The sequence below is a fragment of the Eretmochelys imbricata genome, chromosome 3, assembly GCF_965152235.1.
Source record: "Eretmochelys imbricata isolate rEreImb1 chromosome 3, rEreImb1.hap1, whole genome shotgun sequence".
NCBI classification, from domain to species: domain Eukaryota; kingdom Metazoa; phylum Chordata; order Testudines; family Cheloniidae; genus Eretmochelys; species Eretmochelys imbricata.
Window position 1 is genome coordinate 147365004 of NC_135574.1, and position 24496 is coordinate 147389499.

Below are 24496 nucleotides of genomic sequence, written 5' to 3' on the forward strand. Positions count from 1 at the left end.
GGGATGGATCACTTGATAATTGCCCTGTTCTGTTCATTCCTTCTGAAGCATCTGGTATTGGCCACTATTGTAAGACGGGAAGCTGGGCTAGATGGACCATTGGTCTGACCCAGTATATGTTCTAAACCAGTTTTGGGTAGGGGAGTTCAAAGGGGCAGATGGAATCCTTTGTCCAAAACCCTAAGCTGTGGAGCAGCTCTGCAGTTGCTTATGCAGCCTGTTGGGTACAGTAGCATCTCTTGTTAGAGGACTTGGCAGTACTGACCGGTCCTGGATCAATTAGCCACATCACTGTCCTTCTCCCTGTGAATGCTACCATGGAGCACTGTGGTGTGCAAAGTTCCCCCTGCATGGCTTCTCTGAACCCTACCCTCCCCAGGCTGCTAAAAGATGGAGGTTCCACTGTGTTTACGGCCTTCTGCAGTCCTTCCTTGTTCCAAACTAGGTTTTGGTCCTAGTACAGTACAGTACTGTATTTGGTACAGTATTGCTGGATCAGAGTTCACTATAAAAGATTCCACAGTATTTGGTTTCACTTACAACAAGGTCTTTTGGACATAGGTATTCCCTTGTTCAGTGAATGCAATAAATGTTGAACAAAGCTCTGCAGCATCTGAACTGGGCCTATACCATTTTTAATAACTTTGGAGGATGTCAATGATTTCAGTTGTGGTTAGTGAGGCTAATATGATCACTTCTTAAACACTCTGTGGAGGAGTTTCAATACTTTGCTAATGCAAGCAATTCGAAGTAAAAATATAGTTATCTACACAGTAATAAGTAAAAGTACTGACCACTTACATGTAAACTTAAAGGCTTGTGAAAAGCTCTCTGGTGGAGAGGGAAAACATCTAGAACAGTGACTTGCCCATCCTACTGCCTGTATTAACTGTGGTCCAAACAGATGGCTTATTTGCCCTTTCCCACCATGAATTTAAAGGTACAGCATTTACCTTTCCCATGTGCTCTTCCCTCTTCTTATTTATTTATTAGTAGTCATATTTGTTTACAATAGTGCCTAGGAACCAATCAAGAATTGGGACCCCATTCTGCTAGTGCTGTACACAGAGCTGTACACAGACAGTCCCTCTCCTGAAGAGTTTACAGTTTAAATAGACATGACAGATCTAGAGGAAAAGAGTAAAAATATAGAGGATATTCTATAGGCAACTTCTCTTGAGATTTTTAATTTCTTCTGAGCTCTCTTGTGCTTTCTGCTGCTATTAAATTTCCCTGTTCTGCTGCTTGCACTCAGCTTTTTGTCTTTCCCTTGAGCAATCATGTGGCTGAAGTTCCTGTTAATAAGAGTATACCTTTTCTTTTAGAAAATGGTTTACTGGAAAAAAAAACAAAAAAAAAAAAACAAAGAATGCCTTAACCTTGTAAAGAATGTCGCCTTCATATTTCCTCCCTGAAGTTTATGGGTGAACCAAGAACCACTGAGGTGCTTGAATGTCAGAGCTGGAATGTTCATCTGTGTCTCTGTCACTAGGCAGAAGAAAAATAGGCTACTTTACTTTATTTGCAGGGAAAATTCTGCACATACAGTTGTGCCAGTTTAAGTAAGGGGGTAGTTTGAATGTAACTTTTTGTGTCTAGACATTCTGAAATCTATTTAAACCTGACCTATTGGTTTAGTGCATCTCTCACCAATATAACCAGTTTTAAACCAATATGAGTGCCCTCATAGGGGGTTTGCACTGGTTTGACTAAATCAAATTTTAAACTAATTTAAGGTAAACAGCTATAACTTGTGTATGTAGACCACCTCTTAGTAGCCTCTTGCAGTGAAGATGTCTTTTGATTTTACTACTGACAACAGTAGCCATGACTTAAGTTGTTAAAGTTTAAATGCACATTGTGTTCACAACATGTAATGTTTTTGTTTGTTTGTGCTAGCACTTATGAAAGTGATTCAACAAGTATGAAAAAGATCACCTGTTGTACTGGCAATATACTCTGTTTCTAAAAAGAACTCTGTCACAGCATTTATCTCAAGAGCTCACTACCTGTACGTTCATTTAAACAGAACTAGCCAGACCATAACATCACCATATAAATAACTTCCAATAATATTACAATCACAGAACAGAATATTTAGCTGTGCCACAAAACTATTACAGATAAGGCAAACTGATTAGTTTCTGCATATGTGGGACTTCAACTTCCTGCATATGTGGGATCAAGGATAGATAACTTCATTCATTATGACTTCCTACCAATCCCTATGTCGCAATAGACCTTTCTCCCTTCCCAGAAACAGCACTTCTGAATAGCAACATCTATCCAGAAAGGTGATGTGTCAACGGACAAACATAACATACTTTACACTATGACTCAGTCCCCAGAAATATTAGTGTTGTGTCCCAAGTTACAAGGAGCACCTTAAAACAAAGCCCTGAGAATTGGTAGTGAGGTACATAACTATGTCCATTGTATCTATGCTGTCTGTGTATTCACTCAGCTCCAGCTAAGCTCTTAAGATCCTGTCACAGCAAACACTGGGTACACTGTAAAATTTGGAGTAAATTATCTCCTTTGAAACAAACTTGTTAAGAATTTAGAGGGGACAGCCCCAGAGAATTACAGTAAGGGTATTTACAAGGTGTTGCTACCTGTGTCCGATGGACAGTTATTAATTACTTTTTTATTATCTTCTTTTAAACCTCTGATTAACCAGCTATGACTTTTATTGCGTTTCTATGATAAGACCAAAAAAAAAACAACCCATCATGGGATAAGCTAGCCTTGCTGAGTAACAATATAATCTTATTGGAGTTGCCTTTGTCTGTACTCCCCTACCCTTACTGTAACTGCTGTTTCATTACCCCGTCTCCTTGTGTCATTTCAGAACTAAATTGGGAAGATGCTTGGGGCAGGGATTTTGTCTCTCATCTGTATTTGAAACCTCCTAGCACACTCTCTGATGCAATTAAAATATTGCCATTTCATCTTGCCAGTGAGGAAAAAGTTGTTTTTAAAAATACTCATTTGCAAAACTCCTCTCTGATTTTGCTCCCTATGAACTGAAAGACTGCAATCCAGAACATATTATATTTTCACTCCGCTAAAAGTTAAGGTTGCACATTACCCACAGTGCCCTCTCAAACTCTTAAGAGGTGCCTGCACTCTTCCAGGTGTCTTTCATTTCTCAAAAGAACACTAAGGATCAAAATTTGAAGGGTAAACCTTACTAGCTCTCCATGAAGGAGTAATAGGCATCTATGTGTGTCTAGAATCTAGGCCAATTTCCTTTGCAGGAAATTATGTTAAAAAGTTTGTAAAGATGTTGTTCTATGATATTCCTGTGTTAGCCGGCAGGGTCACATGGTAAGCATTAATGCTGTTACCAAAACCATAACTCTACATTTCCAGCCTTTCTGTTGTTTTGAAATACATTCAAATGAGGTTCCATTTAAGATTTTATATTTGTAACTCCAGTTCTCGCTCAATGAAGATTTTATTTGTTCGTTCTGGGAATGATACATATAGCTTGGAACAGAGCATGAGCTTTATGAATGTAATATGTTGCTTTCCAAATAAGTACCCTAAAAATTCACACCACGTACTATGTCTGATGACCTGATTGCATTCCTCCTGAATCTCTACCTTCTCTTGTCCTGTCCCTTTAATTTTTTTTAACCTTTTGGAAAGTCTGTCTAGGTAACACTTTGGGTTACATAAAAATAATTATGCTTCCAGTCCCTGCCCAAATACTGGGACTGAGCATCTTCAACTTCCGTTTGAAGCCAATGGTAACTGAAAATACTTAGCACTTCACACCTTACAGGGTCACGCCTGGGAATGTGGAATTTCCATTAGAAGTCTATGAATCTTGAATGTTTGTAATTATTATAGCACTGAGTATTCTTGTTGCTGTTTAGCACTGGGCATTGTTACCACAAAACTATCTTTAATTGTGGGATAGCACTTTGATACCATGGTGATAGGAAATCTTTCAATAATGTAGCAATATTATTTAATCTGAGGTTTCTACATAATAACACAAATGGTGATAATGAATAGGAAGGGTGATCTAATTGTTAGGGCACTGGACTGGAACTCAAGACCGGGGTTCAATTCTTGGCTCAGCCACAGACATGTAGCTTGTCCAAGTCACTTAGTCTACCATGTTTTTCGTCTGTAAAAATGGAAACTATTTATCTCATAGGTGTTGTAAGGATAAAAATCCATTACTGAATGTGAGGAGCTTAGATACTGTGATGATGAGGGCATATAAGTAGATGCCATAGTAGAAAAACCTCAGTGAAATTAACATGGGGACATTAGCTATTGCTGTTTCACCCTCTCAATAGCATAATTCAATTTTTTTTTAATTAGCTGTGTCATCTGGGGCTATTACAATGTAAAGCAGCACTAACCAACTGAAAAGCAGGACTGAATCGCTTGCTTTCCTACAGTTCTACGAGGCAAATATTACTCACCCCAAGAAATGTGCCGTGATTACTTTTGTGATTTTAAAGAAGTGACTGAAGCAGTATTTTAAAGTGCAGTAACTTACCTTTGTAAAAGATTGGTTTAGGAGTGGGGGAGTTGGCAGGGGTAGGAATAAATGTCAACTGAGGTTTAAAACTGTTGAGTACTTGATCCTGTGGAAAATTAAGCCACTTATTTAGGTACCTAGATAGGGATATAACAGCCTAACTTTAGGCACCCCTTATATTTTTGAAAATCTTCGCCTTACATTTTCCTTTTAAGACCTTTACTGTAACATAACTGCATGGTGAATTCAACAGCCTCATTCCTAGTGAATTCTTAGCAGTACCTTCTGCCATTTCTGTGAAGTGACAGTTATTTTATAGGTTTCAGAGTAACAGCCGTGTTAGTCTGTATTCGCAAAAAGAAAAGGAGTACTTGTGGCACCTTAGAGACTAACCAATTTATTTGAGCATGAGCTTTCGTGAGCTACAGCTCACTTCATCAGATACATACCGTGGAAACTGCAGCAGACTTTATATATACACAGAGAATATGAAACAATACCTCCTCCCACCCCACTGTCCTGCTGGTAATAGCTTATCTAAAGTAATCGTCAGGTTAGGCCATTTCCAGCACAAATCCAGGTTTTCTCACCCTCCACCCCCCCACACAAATTCACTCTCCTGCTGGTGATAGCCCATCCAAAGTGACAACTCTTTACACAATGTGCATGATAATGAAGTTAGGCCATTTCCTGCACAAATCCAGGTTCTCTCACTCCCTCACCCCCCTCCAAAAACCCACCCCCATACACACACAGACTCACTCTCCTGCTGGTAATAGCTCGTCCAAACTGACCACTCTCCAAGTTTAAATCCAAGTTAAACCAGAACATCTGGGGGGGGGGGGGGAGGAAAAAACAAGAGGAAATAGGCTACCTTGCATAATGACTTAGCCACTCCCAGTCTCTATTTAAGCCTAAATTAATAGTATCCAATTTGCAAATGAATTCCAATTCAGCAGTTTCTCGCTGGAGTCTGGATTTGAAGTTTTTTTGTTTTAAGATAGCGACCTTCATGTCTGTGATTGCGTGACCAGAGAGATTGAAGTGTTCTCCGACTGGTTTATGAATGTTATAATTCTTGACATCTGATTTGTGTCCATTTATTCTTTTACGTAGAGACTGTCCAGTTTGACCAATGTACATGGCAGAGGGGCATTGCTGGCACATGATGGCATAAATCACATTGGTGGATGTGCAGGTGAACGAGCCTCTGATAGTGTGGCTGATGTTATTAGGCCCTGTGATGGTGTCCCCTGAATAGATATGTGGGCACAATTGGCAACGGGCTTTGTTGCAAGGATAAGTTCCTGGGTTAGTGGTTCTGTTGTGTGGTATGTGATTGTTGGTGAGTATTTGCTTCAGGTTGCGGGGCTGTCTGTAGGCAAGGACTGGCCTGTCTCCCAAGATTTGTGAGAGTGTTGGGTCATCCTTTAGGATAGGTTGTAGATCCTTAATAATGCGTTGGAGGGGTTTTAGTTGGGGGCTGAAGGTGACGGCTAGTGGCGTTCTGTTATTTTATAATAATGTGGTGAAGGAGTTTATGTGGGGAAGATCGGGGATAGCCTGTTTGGTGGGGTAGTTTGGTAAAAAGGGTGTTGGAAGGATACTGTCCCTAGGGAGGCAGAGTTATGGGTGTGGTCTATGTCATATCTGATAGTTGCCATAAAGTATACAACTATGGGTGGAGTACAGAGTATATCCTGTTCAGTGAATTACCTGACAAAACATCAAAAAGTTAGGTAATATGTAACATCCTTTAAAAAGAAACTTGTCAGAATTCCAGCAATGTTTAGATTCTGAAAAGTGGCTGGATATGCTACATACTGTTTGCTACATGTCTGTATTTAAAAGAAACTTATGTAAGTAGAACAAGTTGAGATTTGAAATACAAGTTGACAAGAAATTCTATGGAGAATCTATATACCATTTAATACTCCCTTCTACTCTCTAATAGTAGACTTTTTAAAAGGCTGACTAGATAGATTTCTAGAAATTTGGAATCTGCCATCTATAATAAAATGTGCAATCCTTAAAATAAATGCATTTTAGTAGGTGTTGAAAGTGCTACTTCAGGGTCTTGTAAATTGTTAGGAGAGATTTACAAAGAACAGTTAGGAGCCCAACTCTGACTGACTGTCAGAGGGAACTGGACACCTTTTCCCCCTTTGTGCCTTTGAAAATCTCCCTCTTATACATTAGTGTATGCTCTGTAGAATGTGCCTGTGAACTTAATTATTAATCATTTTGTGGGTTTCCGATCAATAAATGCATTACCTTAAAAATCTATTATTAAACAGTAATACTGGATAAAACAATTTTTGTTATAATCTGTTCTGTTTTATGCATAACTGAAGTACTAACAAAATGTGGGTTATCAAGCATAAAGAGAATAAAATGGGCTGTAAAAGAGTGCATCAATTATATGACATGTACCTTAGTGTAACCTCTGTTTTCCAACATCACTACATATTTCTTTTGGACTAGTGGACAAAAATTGAACAATATATTTTAAAATAAAAGTTGGAATGAACTAAAAATGCATGGTGATCTTTGATGTATACTCTATGTTGTTTCAGAGTAGCAGCCGTGTTAGTCTGTATTCGCAAAAAAAAAAGGAGGACTTGTGGCACCTTAGAGACTGAAGTGAGCTGTAGCTCATGAAAGCTTATGCTCAAATAAATTTGTTAGTCTCTAAGGTGCCACAAGTCCTCCTTTTCTTTTTACTCTGTGTTGTGTGAGGGGAAAAAAATCAGTCCACAAAAGGATGCACTAAACTGTAAACGTTCTGTCTTCATAATGCAGCATTACAGTCCTAGTGTGGTCATTGCCTTTGCTTTCTTTCTCCAGATTTTCCATGAAGCCTAGCTAAATACGCAACCAGCAATACATTGATAAGGCCTATGCAGCTGTGGACATATTCTTCTACGTGGTGAAAATGACTCTAATTTTTTGACAACGATTAAAGGACAATGGGGTCAAATATACTTGGGAAGGCTGCAACATTAGATGAACTTTTAAACACCTGCATTGAAATGTTTGGTATGATTCTTCAATCTTTTGTTTCATTGCTTGCTGTTCTTGAAATTCAACTACTATTATAAGCTCACCCAGGCTATTATCTTTTTCAGCTGATCATTCGTTTGGCAAACAAATTCCTCTTGCTGTGAAATTTTCCATGCTTGGCTCTTAGCCCAGAGGAAAACTTTTGTCTTGAAAAGTTTGAAGAAAATTCTTTCATCTGTCTAAGTGAGGGGGCGGGAGAGTCTCTCTCCTGTCCTGAAGGGTTCAAACTGTGTATTTTTAATAATATACATTACATAATACCAAAAAAGTTAATACATTTAACACAAGACAGATTGATAGAATGATTTAAACGTGTGGGTCTGTATTAAGATTAGATAACTGTACAGTTGGATTGTTTTATGAATTTGCCTCTGATTTTTTACAAAAGAAATAGGAATATATTTTTTGATACACTGATTTATTTATTTTTTTGTTTTGCTGTGTTGTTTACACTGGATCTTTTTCAATCTAGTGCTACTTCTGGAAGCTTTCCCCATGCATTGTGTAGTAATATGATTGCAGGTTCTCATTTTAATCAACCATTACCTATAGAACTTTCTATCATTTATGTGAGCCTGTTGCTAAGCATATAATTTACATAGTTGGATGCCCTTATAGATTGTCATATATAGAAATGAATTCTAACCCTTTGAAAAAACAAAACAATGACCCCACATCTCAGGTTAGGAGCAATTATATTAACTCACAAATTGCTAGTTATAGTAAGAAAACAAATAATCATATTAGGACCTTTCATTTTATGGAACATGAATATACACCACCTCTTTCCACTTTAAAAGGTACTAGGCCTTAAGTGCTTTGATGAATCGAGGCCTTAATCAAAATGATTTTATTTAAAGACCATGTGACCACTTGGTTTGAATAAGGTTATAATTTGATTTCATTTTTGAGAGAGAGAGCTTCTCACTGTCAGAGATGAAATCACTAAGCACCAGTTACTGCACCTGAATCTAAACAGACACACCACTGCATCCATGCACATCCAATTGCCAATTCTGGCCCTAAAATGGTGCAAATCCCATATAGGGTATACTTAACCAGAGATAGCAGAGGCCATTTACATTTTACATATTGGAATTATCATTCCTCCTTCCCTTTTCCCCCAAATACATACATACACTTCTCTTTTGAGTACTGAAGTCCATAATATGTGTGTGTGGTTCCCTTTCCTCTTTGTCCTGATTTACTCTGTTTTTCCAGTTATAGAGAATATTTAATGAAGAACTATTCTCCACTCCCCAGCTAGTCCCTCCCAATACATACACATTTGAGTGTGACATTTGCTTGTCATGGTCAGTTTTTATCAATGAATGACAAGATAAAGTGATCATCAGAAAATTCAAAATTTGGTACATCCAACTGAACTTCTAATTATAGTGTTTTACTAATCTAGAATTCTGGGCTTTGGGTGCATTTTAGGTAATGGGTTATTATAATCAGTTGGTATCAATTTTCTCTTGTGCAAAGCTTTCTTAAAAAAAATTCCACTTGGAGTTTGAAGAAGTTACTCATGTTGAAACAGCAACATTGCTATTTTGCCACTTTTTAAGTAATATTTAATAAAGGTTTTGGGGAAGGAAGGGAATATATATTTTCTTTCATTTTACACTGTTATTTAATAATTGATGTGCTACAACCATTGTGATTTCCTGACTTTCACTGCTAGAGGAGCATTTTACTTGTTATGTTTCTGTTCTGAAGATATTTTAATTAATAATGCACTGGATATATTTTCATTTTGAATATTAATACATCTGACTTCCCTTAAGAGAGGTAATAGATCATGGATATCTGGAAATTGGCTGATCTCTGTCCTTGAATAATGCATGTCATTTAACTTAAAATGGTGTCTCTATTTTACAGATAATAAAGGACATTTGGGCACCAGTCATTTGCCAAGAATGGTTCTTTTAATGCACCGGTGGTATCTGCCTTCCACAGAACTGGTTGGCAAACTTCTCTCCATATATCCTTTCAAAGATCCATATAGCCTAGCATTAGCACTTTGGAAGACAAACTGTGATAACATGTAAAGTCTGTGCATTAAACAGTAGTATTGGAGTGCCATCAGCATATAAGGCTCTTCAGCAATTTAAGGGTCTGGTCCAATGCCCATTGAAATCCTTTCAACTGATTACAATAGACTTTGGATCCGGTCTTTTATGAGCCTGCTGAAGTGTACTTTGAATTAGCTTTTGAGATGTACAAAAATATTTAAGGACACAGAGATACAAATGGAAGTTGGGCACTTAACTCCCGTTGACTTTCTATGGGAGTTGCTTGCCTGGCACTTGTGCCTTTGAAAATCTCCTCTGTAATCATTCAATATCTACTGATATCCTTGATTAGCCTGTACTGGTGGGAAATTATTTGTCCAGCAGAATATTCAGAAATAGTGTGTATTAGATGCATGTTTTTGCTAAGACAAATGGCAAATTGCCGAATTGGAAATAGTGTCTATATTTTTCAGTGTGTTATCTCATCTCAAGGTATAGCACATTTTAATTAGGAGGAATAACATACAAAAATACTCTATCCTGTACTAAAGTGAAAACTCTCTAAACAAACAAGACTGCTGCAGAGTAAAAAAAAAAGTTACTGAAACCATGATCATGAAGCTTATTCTTTAACTAATCTACCTATAGAGATGCCAGTGGCGAAAAATGCAGTGAATTCCGCTTAAAAATCTGCTGTTTCATGAGGTAAAAATGCTGATTTTTTTTCACTGGGATTTGGTTTTTATAGCTCTGAATAGTCAATTTTTACAAATAATAAAAAATCCTAAACCAAGTCAGTCTACCCCTACTAATGCTTTCTCTTGGACTAGTTTACAAACATGGGGTTGGGGGAAAATCCTATTCAGAGCACAGTTATTCAACTAGGGTTATTCAGGTTTTTGAACACTTACACTGTATCAAGCTAAAGAGCTTACTGAAAACTCATGCTACAGTTTGACTGGTATTTGTTCTTTGAGGTTTAACACTCAGGCTAGATTGGCACAGCACGCAAAGCTGGGGGGAGGGGTATGTCATAGTGTAACCTAGAGTGGTATAGAAAGATTGTCCCTGGATTGTTCACTTCAGTTCATGTGAACCCTAGATAATTCAAACCAAGGGTATGTCTTTGCAAAGCAAACAAACAAAAATGTGCGTTAACACAAATTAAAATAGCAATGAAGACAAGGCAACTTGACTTTTAACTTGGGTTAGCTGCTCAAGTTCAACACCCAGCTTCCTTATAGGCTTTAACTTGAGCTATTAACCTGAGTTAAAAGTCAAGTTGCCTTGTCTTCACTGCTATTTTAATGTGAATTAGCTAACCCATGTTAACATACTTATTTGCAATGAAATATACCCTAAGAGAAGATGTTTTAGCAACTTCAGTGATGCTCCAAGTATCTGGTATATAGGATCAGGAGAATGTATGGCAGGTGCTGCCTTGTCAAATTGGTAAAATTTTCTGACATCTTTACCTGAATATTGATCTAGTAAGGCCACCTCTGAACAGAACTGTTTGGTTTGGGTTTTTCTTTTTTCTTTTTTCAGTACAAGGTAAGGTGTGAATTTAAACAGATAGAGCTATGCTGGTTAACACCACCCTCCTGTAGCCCATCCCAATGTGGATGCTTGTGCTCCAGTATGAGGAGCTTTTTTCGGTGTAGCTTATCTTGCTTGGGAAGGCGTTAAGCTACAGCCAAAAAACCCCCACTTATACTGGAACAAAAGTGTCCTCATGGAATATTATACTGGCTTAACTATATCTGTCTAAATTCACACTTTGGGAAAGCTTTTTCAGTATCAACCATATAGGCAAGGCCTTACACCTAAATGTAGAATATATTTTGAAAGGTGCAAATGTCACTTAGGTGCCTAACTCCCATTAAAATGCACCTCAGAAGAATCCCACTGTGTTCCACTGAAGGGAATGTGCTAACTTGGGGAAAGTATGCAATAAGAGGCTTTTGCATATGTATCATTGTCCTCTGTTGGATGAAGCATGTCAGAATTTGTCAAGCATACTCGTTCAGTTACTGGAAGAACTAGTGGTGGGACTGCTGTTTACCACATTTGTGACTTTGGATCGCCAATGATTTCTTCTGAGTGCCATGTGAATGGTGGCTGAGTAATCATGGCATGCATCTATGCAGCCACAGAATGTTATGTCTGGATCTTTGGATAACCTTTCTCCCATAATTTCAGGTACTGGATTTTGGAATTTCCAGCAGAATTTAACTTGGATCTTGGTTTGATTCGTCTGACTGAGGAGTTCCGGGAAGTAGCCAGCCAGCTTGGTTATGAGGAACACGTCCACCTTATTGACATCTCCAGCATGTAAGAATATAATTTGTCAGGTTCCACAGGCACCTTTCTTTCCATATTTTGTAACACCAGAGCCCTTACTCTGTACAGAATGCACTATGTGATATTGAGGATCCCATTTTGGTTTAAAGGGATGGTATAGTGAGCACTAGGAAGTAATTCTCAAAAAGATGATGATCTCTCCAAAACCGAAATAAAGTTCTAAAACACCAAATACCATTTGGGATAATATAGACTGGCAAGTGTCACATATTTTGAATTGTAGTGAAGAAGAATTGCTGTATTTTTATATAAATATGAATATAAACTGTTCCTGGTTCTATATGTTGCAAAGCTCATGCCAGATATGTAAAGAATACTATGTTTCTTTTGCAAGAAATTTTCACATTTGAGATTTCATTCTAATTTGGAGCAAAAACAAAGTTAAAATCTTGGCATTTCCCACAAAATAGAAATTCCAGTTCCTCACTAGTTCTAGGATTTAGCTACCTAACTCCCATGGACATCCAAAAGTTAGGAGGCTTAGTCCTAGTGCTTTGTTTTTGAAAAGGGGTTCCTAAATATCTACATCATACTAGAATAAAATAATAGCATTTCAATGGTGCATCTCTACAGCAGCCAAATATAAAGGATGGGCCTGTGGAGGAGGAACAAAACACACACATGCAGACAAAAGTTCAGTAAAGCGAGTATATGTGAAGCTCAGTTGTATGTCAGCAGAGCAAAGTACTCTCCTAGCTGTCATATGTAGTTCACAGATGCCCTTTCTTCTTTTTTTCCATTTTTCAGGGCTTGTAGTCTTCCAGATATAAACAAAACAAAAACACACCACACATTTGACATTATCCAATTTTTGGTCTGAATTTGATCTTAGATGAAATGTAGCCATTAGGTCCTATTGAATTAGGTGATACAGTGTAACACAGAATAAAGAATTGTTCTTGAGTGTCAGATATATAGCTCTACTGCTGTACATCAGTTCAGACAGTACCTATTAAGTTCATATAATCTATTGCAAACTGGAAGAGATCTTTCTATTCTGAATGTTCACAATATGCTGGATGTCATAGTTCAGGGAACTCTTGATCAGTTTCTTGGTTAACTTTATTCTGTATGCCCAGATTACAGTTCACATGAGTTTTTTGCATGGACAGGATCTGCTGATTGTACCTCTTTTCTGTTGCAGTCCCTCCTATGACTGGATGAGAAGAGTCACACAGAGGAAAAAAACTTCCAAGAAGGGAAAAGCCTGCCTGTTGTTTGACCACCTGGAACCCGTTGAATTAGCTGAACACCTCACTTTTCTGGAGCATAAATCTTTTAGAAGGATTGCTGTAAGAAGCCTACAACTTCTTGTTTCACTCAGTTATAATCTGACCAGAGCTATATGCTTAAGCTGAGAGAGTTTGCCAGCTTTAACATTTATAACACTTTTATGTTGTACCTCATTTAATTGTAGCAAATATTTATAACACCTGGGAGGAGGAATCAAGTGGGGTCCCGCAGGGTTCTGTCCTGTGTCCAGTACTGTAAAATATTTTCATTAACAACATGGATGATGGAGTGAAAAATATGTTTATAATGTTTGCGGGTGACGCTAAAATGGGAGGGATTGCAAACACTTTGGACAGGATTAGAATTCAAAATAACCTTGATTGGACAACTGGTCTGAAATCAATATGATGAAATTCAATAAAAACAAGTGCCAAGTACTGCAATTATGAAATACACAATGGGAAATAATGGGCTAGGGAGCAGTACTGCAGAAAAGGATCTGGGGGTTAAAGTGGATCACAAATGGAAACTGAACCAGCCATATCATGTTGTTGCGAAAAAGGAAGATGTCCATTCTGGGATGTATTAACAGGAGTGTCATATGTAAAACACAGGAGGTAATCATTCCACTCTATTTGGCAATGGTGTAAGGCCTCAGCTGGAGTACTGAATCTGGTTTGGGACACCACACTTTCAGAAAGATGTGAACAAATTGGAGAGAGCCCAGTGGAGGGCAACAAAAGTAAGAAGTTTAGAAAACATGCCCTTAAGGAAAGGTTGAAAGTATTGGCCATTGTGATCATCTAGCCTGACCTCCTATATAACACAGGCCGTAGAAGTTCCCCAAAATCATTCCTAGAGCATAGCTTTTAGAGAAACATCCAATCTGGATTTAAAAATTGTGTGTGATGGAGAATCTACCACAACCCTTGGGGAGAGTAATTAACCATTGGAACTATTTACCCTTAAAAGTTTATGCTTATTTCCAGTCTGAATTTTTCTGGCTTCAACTTCCAGCCATTGGATCATGTTGTTATCCTTTCTCTGCTAGACTGATGACCCCATTATTACATATTTGTTCTCGATACAGATACTTATAGACTGTTATTAAGTCACCCCTTGACCTTCTTTGTTAGACTTGAAATTCTCAATATATTTAGTTTATCTCTGCAAGGCATGTTTTCTAATCCTTTAATCATTCTCATGGTGTTTCTCTGAACCCTCTCCATTTTATCAACATACTTCTTGAATTGTGGGTACCAGAACTGGATACAGTATTCCAGCAGTGGTAGTATTAGTGCCAAATACACAGGTAAAAATAACCTCTCTACTTCTACTTAAGATTCCACTCTTTATGCATCCCAGGATCACATTAGCTCTTTTGGCCAGAGTCACACTGGGAGCTCATGTTCATCTGATTTATCTACCATAGGGTTGCCAAATTCGGTTGGACGAATTCCGGGAGATTTCATCACATGACATAATCTTTAATTAAAGATTGATCTTTAATTCCTGGAGACTCCAGGATAATCCTGGAGGGTTGGCAACCCTAATCCACCATGACCCCCAAATCATTTTCAGAGTCACTGCTTCCCGGGATAGAGTCCTGCATCCGTAAGTATGGCCTACATTCTTTGTTCCTAGACATATACGTTTACATTTAGTCATATTAAAAAGCATATTGTTTGCTTGCACCCAGTTTTCCAAGTGATCCAGATTGCTCTGAATCAGTGACCTTAATTATTTACCACTCCCCCACTGTTCAGAGAAGAGACAGCTGCAGGGGGACATAAATTCTTCAAATATGTAAAATGTTATGCAGAGGATGACGATTACTTCTTGTTCTACCCTCAGTAGACATGGAAAACAAGCAATCAGCCTAGTTTGCAGCAAGGGAGGTTGTGGAATTGCCATCCAAGAAGGTTTTTAAGAACAGGTTAGACTAACACCACTCAGGGATGGTCTAGGAGTACTTAATTCTGCCTTACTGTGGGAGCGGGGACTATATGACCTCTTGAGGTTCTTTCTTGGTCCTACACTTGCGTGATTCTAGTATCACATCTCATCATTCATAATCATTCAAAGGTTGGATCAATACTTCATTATATTTTCATGAGTTATAACTTTTACCATAAAAAATTAATCCTCTGCAGTAATTCTGAGTGAGGGCTACAACCATGAGCAAGGATTTGTTTTGACCAAACTTAAAATAACAAATCAGTGCCTTTTGTTTCTTGGGGAAATATTTAACTAGTGATCAGCAACCCTCAAAGGCTTTGTTTCAGATGGAGCCTAGAGCTCATCTGACCCCCCCACTCCCAACCTCCTCACCTTCTGAAACACTATTCTTTCATTCTCCTGGCTTCATTTCCCTCTCCCTGATTCCCTGGAAATCCTCCTATCTTCTCAACTCCCTTTTCTTTGCATTGTCAATAGGCTTCTGCCTTAGCTATTGCATTATGGGAATAATTCCATTCTGATGCTCATCCTTACACATAGTTACTAGCTGATTTCAATTTTGCCAGTTCCAGTGTTTCCCCCAGAATTTGTAGTTCTCCCTACTCTCCCACCTCTGAATTCAGAGAAACCTCAGAATTTATGTGCTAAAGGGAGTGGCTTCTCTCCACCACCCACCCAAGTTCTCAATTGCTGAGAAGAGGAGAAAAAGAGTCAACACTCCCTATTTTGGGGACAACTGTTCATTATCTTGATATAAACAAGATAAAAGGTATCCAGCTATTATGGTGATTAGTGATTCATAAATGTGCTCATCCACTGGGTGACTTGATTTTTGCTCCATGATGCATAAGAGAGGTGAAGAAAGGGGCCATTGTTAAGACTTCTTAGTTCTTAAAACATATTGCAAATTTCCTTCTCTTTTAGTTCTTGATTTATGGACTGCAATGTTTATGGATAACTTTCCAGCATTGTACTCTTAAAGGGAAACTGTTGGGGTTGGTAGGCCCTAAATTTGATCCCTACATTTGCTCTAATTCCTCCACCACACAAAACAAAATCTTGGATCCCAAATGCTTAAACTAGTAGTGTAAGCATAAGTGTGCTATGTTGGCAGAGCAGCTGTTGTATTGGTCTCTATCAGCTCACTCTGCAGATCTTGCTAATATGTAGTATTTTACTAAATTGCAAAAACTGATTAAACCCTACAGCAAGATGATATTGTTCCCAAGGAGCTAGGCAAGATGGCACTAAGGAGGGCTTGTGCTGAAAGACAGTAATGGCTGCTACAAAGTCAGATGTAAAAGATCTCCTTGGAGTTGATGGTTGGAGGAGAATGACCTCAGTAGAAGTGGGAACTGAGGAAAATTCAAACCTACTCACCTTTCTTGATCAGAGTCATACATCTGGAACAAAAGGAGGAGATTCTTCAGACAAAATTGGATGACAATTAAAACAGAGACCAGAGGAACAATATTAGAATTAAATGTGTTCAAGAACCTCAGAAAGGGTAACCCAGTTTTGTATGTACCAACACTAATTAAAAATCTATTAAACCTGGATTCAACTAGTGAAGTGTCCATAGACAAAGCTGTCATGACTTAGCTCTTCTAGTAGTAAACAGAAACTATCCCAGAGTATGGTTTCCAGATTCCATTATTTTCAGCAGAAAGATGGTGTTATGAGGAAGATCAGGGAAATGAAAGAAATCTTTGTTCCTTGATTCTTCAAGAGAGGGAAACAAAATGAGGAAAAGAAACAGGTATAATTGGGGTTTCTCTTTTAAATCATTACATTAATTCAAAGTAAACTTTACACTATTCTGCATGTGAAAAAATGGGGAGGAATTTGAGCTGAAGAATAAATGATAATGAACTGTATAATGCAGGGCCCAGTGAAAACATGGAGGAAGAGGAAAGGCTTTCTGGCAGATGGCAATGCCAAAGAACAGGGGGATGGCTTTTTCAATTTTATATATATATATGAAAGTTTTGTGGCATTCCCAGAACAGGGACTCTTCAGACCTGCATGAATGGTGGCTATGTTGGTGGTTGATATTTGAAATCAGACAGTTACACTAATAGCTAATGCCTCTGTTTGAATTTACTAGCTCGGATACTTCTCCATAACTAGTTAGGCTTTTTAGGATTCAGGACTGAAGTCAATTAAACTTACATTTTCTTTCTGGCATGACACAGAAGTTAAAGAGGGTGTTAACTGCGAGGTGTTAATTTTTAAATAAAGGTTAGATTGGTTACTAGTAAGTAATAAGGGTGGCAGCACACTGACAATTAAAAGGGACTATGGGGTGGGTGGAAGGGCAGCCTTGTGAAGATGGAGGTTGATAGATAAACTTAGTCCACTGGGCTCCGCACAAGGCCTCCTATCTGACTCTCAGAGGAGCAGTCAGAGAGTTGTCACAGAGAAGCAGATAGCTGTTATGTGGGGGCAACATATATAACTCCACTGAATTTGTTGTAATTCTCAATCTGTCCAGGAAAGTCAAACTACTTCTTTATTTTGGAGGGTTCACAGTGGAATAAAGGCATAAAAATACAGATAAGGGGAGGAAAAGGAGACTGGAGATTGTTTAAACAAAGAGAAGATTTGAAAGCTTCTGAGCAGCATCTGTGAGATATTGGGTACCTTCAGCACTGAAGTGTCTGATAATACACGGGTGTACTAGGTGGCCATCTGATGGCCTAAGCAATTCCTTATCATTAGTCTGATAAAAAGGCATTCTGGCCTGGTGTCCTGAGGAGTATTGTACTTAAATTACAGTAAGGCCATAATCTGCCAGAGACCCATTTTTATGGGACAATTGTGGGCGGGGGAGGGAACTTCCAAAAATTCAGGTAAGTAAAACACTTACTAACAGTAGCTCTTCTGTAAAGTAGTATCTATGAACATTAAAGGATTGACTATCATCAAAGAGAGCAAGCCCTGGAAGAACTCAGACTAAGGCTTTGTGTACACTTGGATTCCCAGCTCAAGGAGACATACTCACACTAGCTCAGCTCAACCTTGGGCACTAAAAACAGAAGGTAACTGCAGGATTGCTAGCGGCACTGCAGGGGGGAAGGGAGGCGGTTAGCTGTTCTGAGTACATGCTTGTCAGAGACCCTAGGCACAAACTCAGGGCGACTAGTCCATCCCACCACTTGTGGCACACGAGTCCTCCTTTTCTTTTTGCGAATACAGACTAACACGGCTGCTACTCTGAAACCGGTGTGTTAGTGTGCTAGTGCAATCAGAGCTAACACGAGTGTGTCTCCTTGAGCTATGAAACACAGCCCAAGCCCCAAGTGTAGACATACCCTATCCTGTACAGAAAGTTCCTATTGGAATAAATGTGATAAAAATAAAAAATTGGGAAAGATATAGGTGCTGTGTCTAATTTCAGTGAAATTCTTTCTCCCTCGACGTCAATGTCAAAACTCCCATTGATAGCCATGGAACTGGGATTTCACTCTTTATGTCAACAATGCCATCTGTCAGCATGCTGGAGAGGAATTCACTCTAGGGAAAGGAAATTGTTGTATTCATGCCCTCATAAGTGTAGCATGATAAGAGAACATTTCTTTAATATATATTTGATGGCAGAATGTTATCTCCTCAGCAAAAAATTAAAAGAAAAATATGAAGAACGGAAGGGGATTAATTGTGGGGAAAGACAAAGACTCATAGACTTTAAGGTCAGAAGGAACCATCATAATAATCTAGTCTGATCTCCTCAATAGTGCAGGCCACAGAACCTCACCCACCTAGTCCTGTAATAGACCCCTAATCTCTGTCTGAGTTACTGAAGTCCTCAAATTATGGTTTAAAGACTTCAAGTTACATAGAATCCCCCATTTACAGTAGTTTAAACCTGCAAGTGACCCATAACCTATGCTGCAGAGCAAGGTGAAAAACCCCCAGGGTCTCTGCCAATCTGACCTGGGGGAAATTGTTTCCCAACCCCCAAAATGATGATCAATTAGACCCTCAGCACATGGGTAAGACCCCCAGCCAAACACCTGGAAAAGAATTCTCTGTAGTAACGTAGAGCCCTCCCCATCTAGTGTCCCATCACCAGCAATTGGAGATATTTGCTGTTAGCAGTCACAGATCAGCTACATGCCATTGTAGGCAGTCTCGTCATACCATCCTGTGCAAAAACTTATCAAGCTCAGTCTTGAAGCCAGTTAGGTTTTTTTGCCCCCACCGCTACCCTTGGAAGGCTGTTCCATAACTTCATTTCTCTGATGGTTCGAACTCTTCACCTAATTTCAAGCCTAAACTTATTGATGGCCCATTTATATCCATTTGTTCTTGTGTCCACACTGGCGCTTAACTTAAATAACTGCTCTCCCTCCCTGGTATTTATCCATGTATTTATAGAGAACAATCATATCTCCCCTCAACCTTGGTTTGGTTAGGCTAAACAAGCCAAGTTATTTAAGGTAGGGTTTCCATTTCTTGGATCATCCTAACAACCTTTCTCTGCCCCTGTTGCAGTTTGAATTCATCTTTCTTAAACATGGGAGACCAGAATTGCACACAGTATTCCAGATGAGGTATCACCAGTGCTCTGTATAATGGTACTAACATTTCCCTGTCTCTACTGGAAATACCTCACCTGATGCATCCTTGGACTGCATTAGGCTTTTTCATGACCACATCCCATTTGAAGCTCATAGTGATCCTGTGATCAACCAATACACCAAGGTCTGTCTCCTCCTCTGTCACTTCCAACTGATACATCCCCAGCTTATAGCAAAAATTCTTGTTAGTTTCTAAATGCATGAACTTGCACTTTGCACTGTTAAATTTCATCTTTTATTACAGTTTACAAGGTCATCCAAATCTTCTTGTATAATACTTGTTCTCCTCCGTATTGGCAATACTGCCCAGATTTGTGTCATCTGCAGATTTTATTAGCACACTCCCACTTTTGTGCCAAACCTTAAAAAAATGTTTTTAAAAAATTAACATTAATCACAGTGTTAAATAAGATTGATCCCAAGACCGATCTCTGAGGAACTCCAGCCAGACAGTTCACCTTTCAGTAGTACCAGTTGTACTCTCCCCTTTAACCACTTCCTTATCCACCTTTCAATTCTCATATTAATACTCATCTTCTCCAGTTTAACTGACACAGTTCCACATGGGAAATTATTTAATGCCTTACTGACATCCAGGGAGATTAGATATACTGCATTTCCTTTGTCTAAAAAATCAGTTATCTTCTCAAAGAAGGAGATCAGGTTGGTCTGGCATGATCTACCTTTTGCAAAATCATGTTGTATTTTATCTTAATTACTGTTCACCTCTATGTCCCTACCTACTTCCTCTTTCAAAATTTGTTCCAAGACCTGGCATACAATTGAGGTCAAACTAACAGGCCTGTAATTTCCTGGATCACCTTTTTTTCTCTTTCTTAAAAATAGGAACTATATTTGCAGTTCTCCAGTCAGAGGCTATGACCCCCAAATGTACAGATTAATTAAAAATCCTTGCTATTGGGGTTGCAATTTCATGTACCATTTCCTTTACTATTCTTGGATGGAGATTATCTGGGGCCCCCACAATTTAGTCCTATTATGCTTTTTGCGTTTGAATTCCACCATGGTTCTGATAATTTCTATCTCCATATCCTTATTCCTATTAGCCACCCTGCCACTACCCCTAAACTCTTCATTAGCCTTATTAAAAGCTGAGGCAAATATTTGTTTAGGTCAGTGGTTCTCAACCAGGGGTATGCAGAGGTCTTCCAGGGGATACATCAACTCATCTAGATATTTTGCATAGTTTTACAACAGGCTACATAAAAAGCACTAGCACAATCAGTACAAACTAAAATTTCATACCAACACTGACTTCTTTATACTGCTCTATGTACTATAATCTGAAATGTAAATACAATATTCATATTCCAATTGATTTATTTTATACTATATGGTAAAAATGAGAAAGTAAGAAATTTCTCAGTAATAGTGTGCTGTGACACTTTTGTATTTTTATGTCTGATTTTGCAAGCAAGTAGTTTTTAAGTGAGGTGAAACTTGGGGGTACTCAAGACAAATCAGACTCTTGAAAAGGGTACAGTAGTCTGGAAAGGTTGAGACCCACTGGGTTAGGTGTTGGACCATGCATAGATTATATTTAATATCCACCCCATCCTCAGTGTTTAGCCATCCCACAGCTTCTTTTCTTGTTTTCTTTTTATTTCTGGCTATAGACCTTTGCAAGGTCCAACTCTGCTTGGCTTTTGGCAGTTCTCACAAGGTAGCTTTCCTTGCTGATCCATTCCTTGTAGTCTTGACTTCCTGAAGGTGATAAATTCATGTTCACAATGTCTGTTACTGTATTTCTGATTATATATAAAGAGAGAGGAGAGTAATGTTTTGTAATTTCCTTATTAAAAAAAAATTAACACATCTTAAAGAAATAACATAAAATTGGTAGTCTCTTTCTAACCAGTGGGACTTTTTAAAGGAAAAGTGGCTTAAATATCATTTTGACTCTATACAATCCTTAACTGTAAATCTTTCCTTTGCTAGTTTACAGATTACCAAAGCTATGTGATTCATGGCTGCTTGGAGAACAACCCCACCCTGGAGAGATCAATTGCATTATTTAACGGTATCTCTAAGTGGGTCCAGCTGATGGTTCTTAGCAAGCCAACTCCCCAGCAAAGGGCAGAAGTAATCACAAAGTTTATCAATGTTGCAGAGGTAAGACTAACCTTTGAGTGGTTTTGTCTGCTCGAATGAAATAATAGAAACTGATGCTACAGAAAACTGATGAACTAGACATGCAGGCAAGGTGCTTTCTTGCTGAAAGCTTATTCAGTCATAGCTGATGCTCATTCATTGAGCTATTTGTAAATCAAAATGTTAAACAGATGTTCCTAGATATGAAAATTTGATAGTAACTTCTCATTACTGTTCACATTTTTGGCTTCTTGTATTCAAGATGACATTCTGGGAATTAGTCAGTTGAATGTTTTTATGTTGTCCTGCTCTACAGGAAATCAGAGGTGCTAAACTAGGTCATTATGATGTACTATGATCAAATCTATATTTCTGTAGAATTTCCATTGCATTTTAGCAGTAACTAACTTTAGCTGCTTTAGCACAGGTACAGCAGTAGTCAGTATCCTACAATAAAGGCCCTCAGTCTTTTTGCTGATATGTTTAATTCCACTGCAGAAGCTGCTTCATCTCCAGAACTTTAACACGCTGATGGCAGTTGTGGGAGGCCTAAGCCACAGCTCTATTTCTCGTCTCAAAGAAACTCACTCTCATCTATCTTCCGAGGTTACAAAGGTACAAGAGCGTCTCTAATATGAAGGGATCCAAAACATAAATATCGGACTTTACTGTGTAATATCTGTAGTGTGTAATGGGTATTACAAGATATATCAGCAGCAGAACGCTTGAACCATTGTACTGGGGCAGCCTAAAAGGCAGACTAGTCAGATTGCTCTTGATGGAAAACTATTTGATTGTGGGGAACTTGTTTTTGTGTGACTGTGGTGCGGATAAAATGGACGTATTCAGCGTCCTGATGTGACTTGCTTAAGCTGCACTCAGAATAGATCAAACAAATGTTATGAGTGGTCTTACAGAGTCTTGCTTCTATGGCTGTTTATAGGACTGGAATGAGATGACAGAACTGGTCTCCTCCAATGGAAACTACTGCAACTACCGCAAAGCTTTTGCTGACTCTCTTGGCTTCAAAATCCCCATATTAGGAGTTCACTTGAAAGACTTGATAGCCGTTCATGTTGTCTTTCCAGACTGGATAGATGAGAACAAAGTAAACATAGTGAAAATGCAGCAACTATCCATTACCTTGAATGAACTGGTTTCCCTGCAGACTGCTACGCATCATCTAGAGCCAAATATGGATTTAATTAACCTGCTAACAGTAAGTGTCATGACGGTTCTGATTCACCTCTTGTCACAGCCCAGTAGGTGCACTCAAGTTAATAGGACTATTCATGAGAGCAAGAATTTGCAGGACAGCACTCTTAGTATGTTGGGCTTTTTTTTTATAAAGGTGAAGATAAATAGGACAAATATATAAAATAGAAGCCAGTCTAGGTAAAACATGCATAAGGTCACAGAAGACTTTGACAAGATACAGTCTTGGCTAGTTGGAGCTAGAAGCTGGAACAGACAACTGAATTGATCGACTTCCTACTCTGTAGATGAGATGTACATCTCCATACTGTGAGATGTAAAAAGAGGTTCTGACCATTTACAGTTGTTAAACATACATTGGCATTTTTCACCGTGTCCAAACCAGAGTTGTAAAACAAACAAACAAACAAACAAAACCCTATATGACTATGCAGATAGTCCACATGGATTCCACGCTAACTTCTGTGTTAAAATATATCTTTTTAATTTAACCTTCATTTGTTTTATGGGGGTGGGGAATTTTCTTGTTTACTTATACACACACACACAAATCTGCTGTATGTTTTCAAGTCTGCATATTCTTTCAAACCTAAATATGAGGAAGTGGGACTTCAGACAGAGAAACCAAAGCAATAGGAAGCTGAGCCTGAAGGGCAAGAGCTGGATCCTGTGAAGTGGTAGCTGAAGTACTATTTACCTGTTGACATTTACATGAACTACTGTTGTCTGTGTTCATAGAGGGCCTGATCCTGATTTCACTGGGACCTGAGGGGCCTTAACACCTCTCAGGACTTTGCAGAATCAGGCCCATAGTTTTGTGCACTTGTATTCTTATGATTCCTTTGCCTCTAATACTTTTTGTTTTGTTTTTTAATCTTTTTCCTCATTTGTTAGTCACCTTCAAAAAGTTGGATCCCATTTTCCTTTTCCTTTTTTTAAACCATCCACTGGGAGACATAACTGAGTAAGAGATGGGTGCTTGCCTCTTTATGATACTGGGTCAGATGCGTCTCTATCATAACTCCACTGACTTCAGTTACACCAGGGTTAAAGTTGACCCATTATGTTGACTTTGTAATTGAGTGGCATTACATACTGCAATGTTAAAGCCCTAAACTCTGGTCATGAGTTAACATTTATTTGAGGCTTCCCCTGCTTTTCATTTAGTGAGTGTACAGCTTTAACACGGTGGTGTCACATCAGCTTTTAAAACTTTAGTAGAATAGATAGCTCAATGCATCCTAAAACTCCTTGGGTGAAATCCTGGCCCCATTGTAACCTTTGGGAGTTTTGCCATTGGCTTCAGTGAAGTCAGGGGTTGTAACCCCTTCTTGGAGTCATACTATGAATATTTTTTCAACATCTAGATACTACTCAGATTGGTACCATATAAATAACTAAAACAAACTGTTAAAATTTTCACAAAAGAATCTATTATTCTACTC

At 38.5% G+C, this 24496-nt stretch overlaps 1 protein-coding gene across 2 annotated transcripts in view; it reads left to right on the forward strand.

Moving 5' to 3' along the window:
* RASGRP3 (RAS guanyl releasing protein 3) overlaps positions 1-24496 on the forward strand; it is a 70609-nt gene that overhangs the window by 16030 nt on the left and 30083 nt on the right. For both annotated transcript variants that reach the window (XM_077813552.1, XM_077813553.1), the window contains exons 2-9: positions 7352-7543; positions 9452-9554; positions 10228-10290; positions 11788-11919; positions 13094-13241; positions 21684-21857; positions 22335-22451; positions 22780-23055. In XM_077813552.1, the coding sequence (XP_077669678.1) occupies positions 7474-7543; positions 9452-9554; positions 10228-10290; positions 11788-11919; positions 13094-13241; positions 21684-21857; positions 22335-22451; positions 22780-23055 (1083 nt within the window). In that variant the 5' untranslated portion in view covers positions 7352-7473. The remainder of the gene's footprint in view (positions 1-7351; positions 7544-9451; positions 9555-10227; positions 10291-11787; positions 11920-13093; positions 13242-21683; positions 21858-22334; positions 22452-22779; positions 23056-24496) is intronic.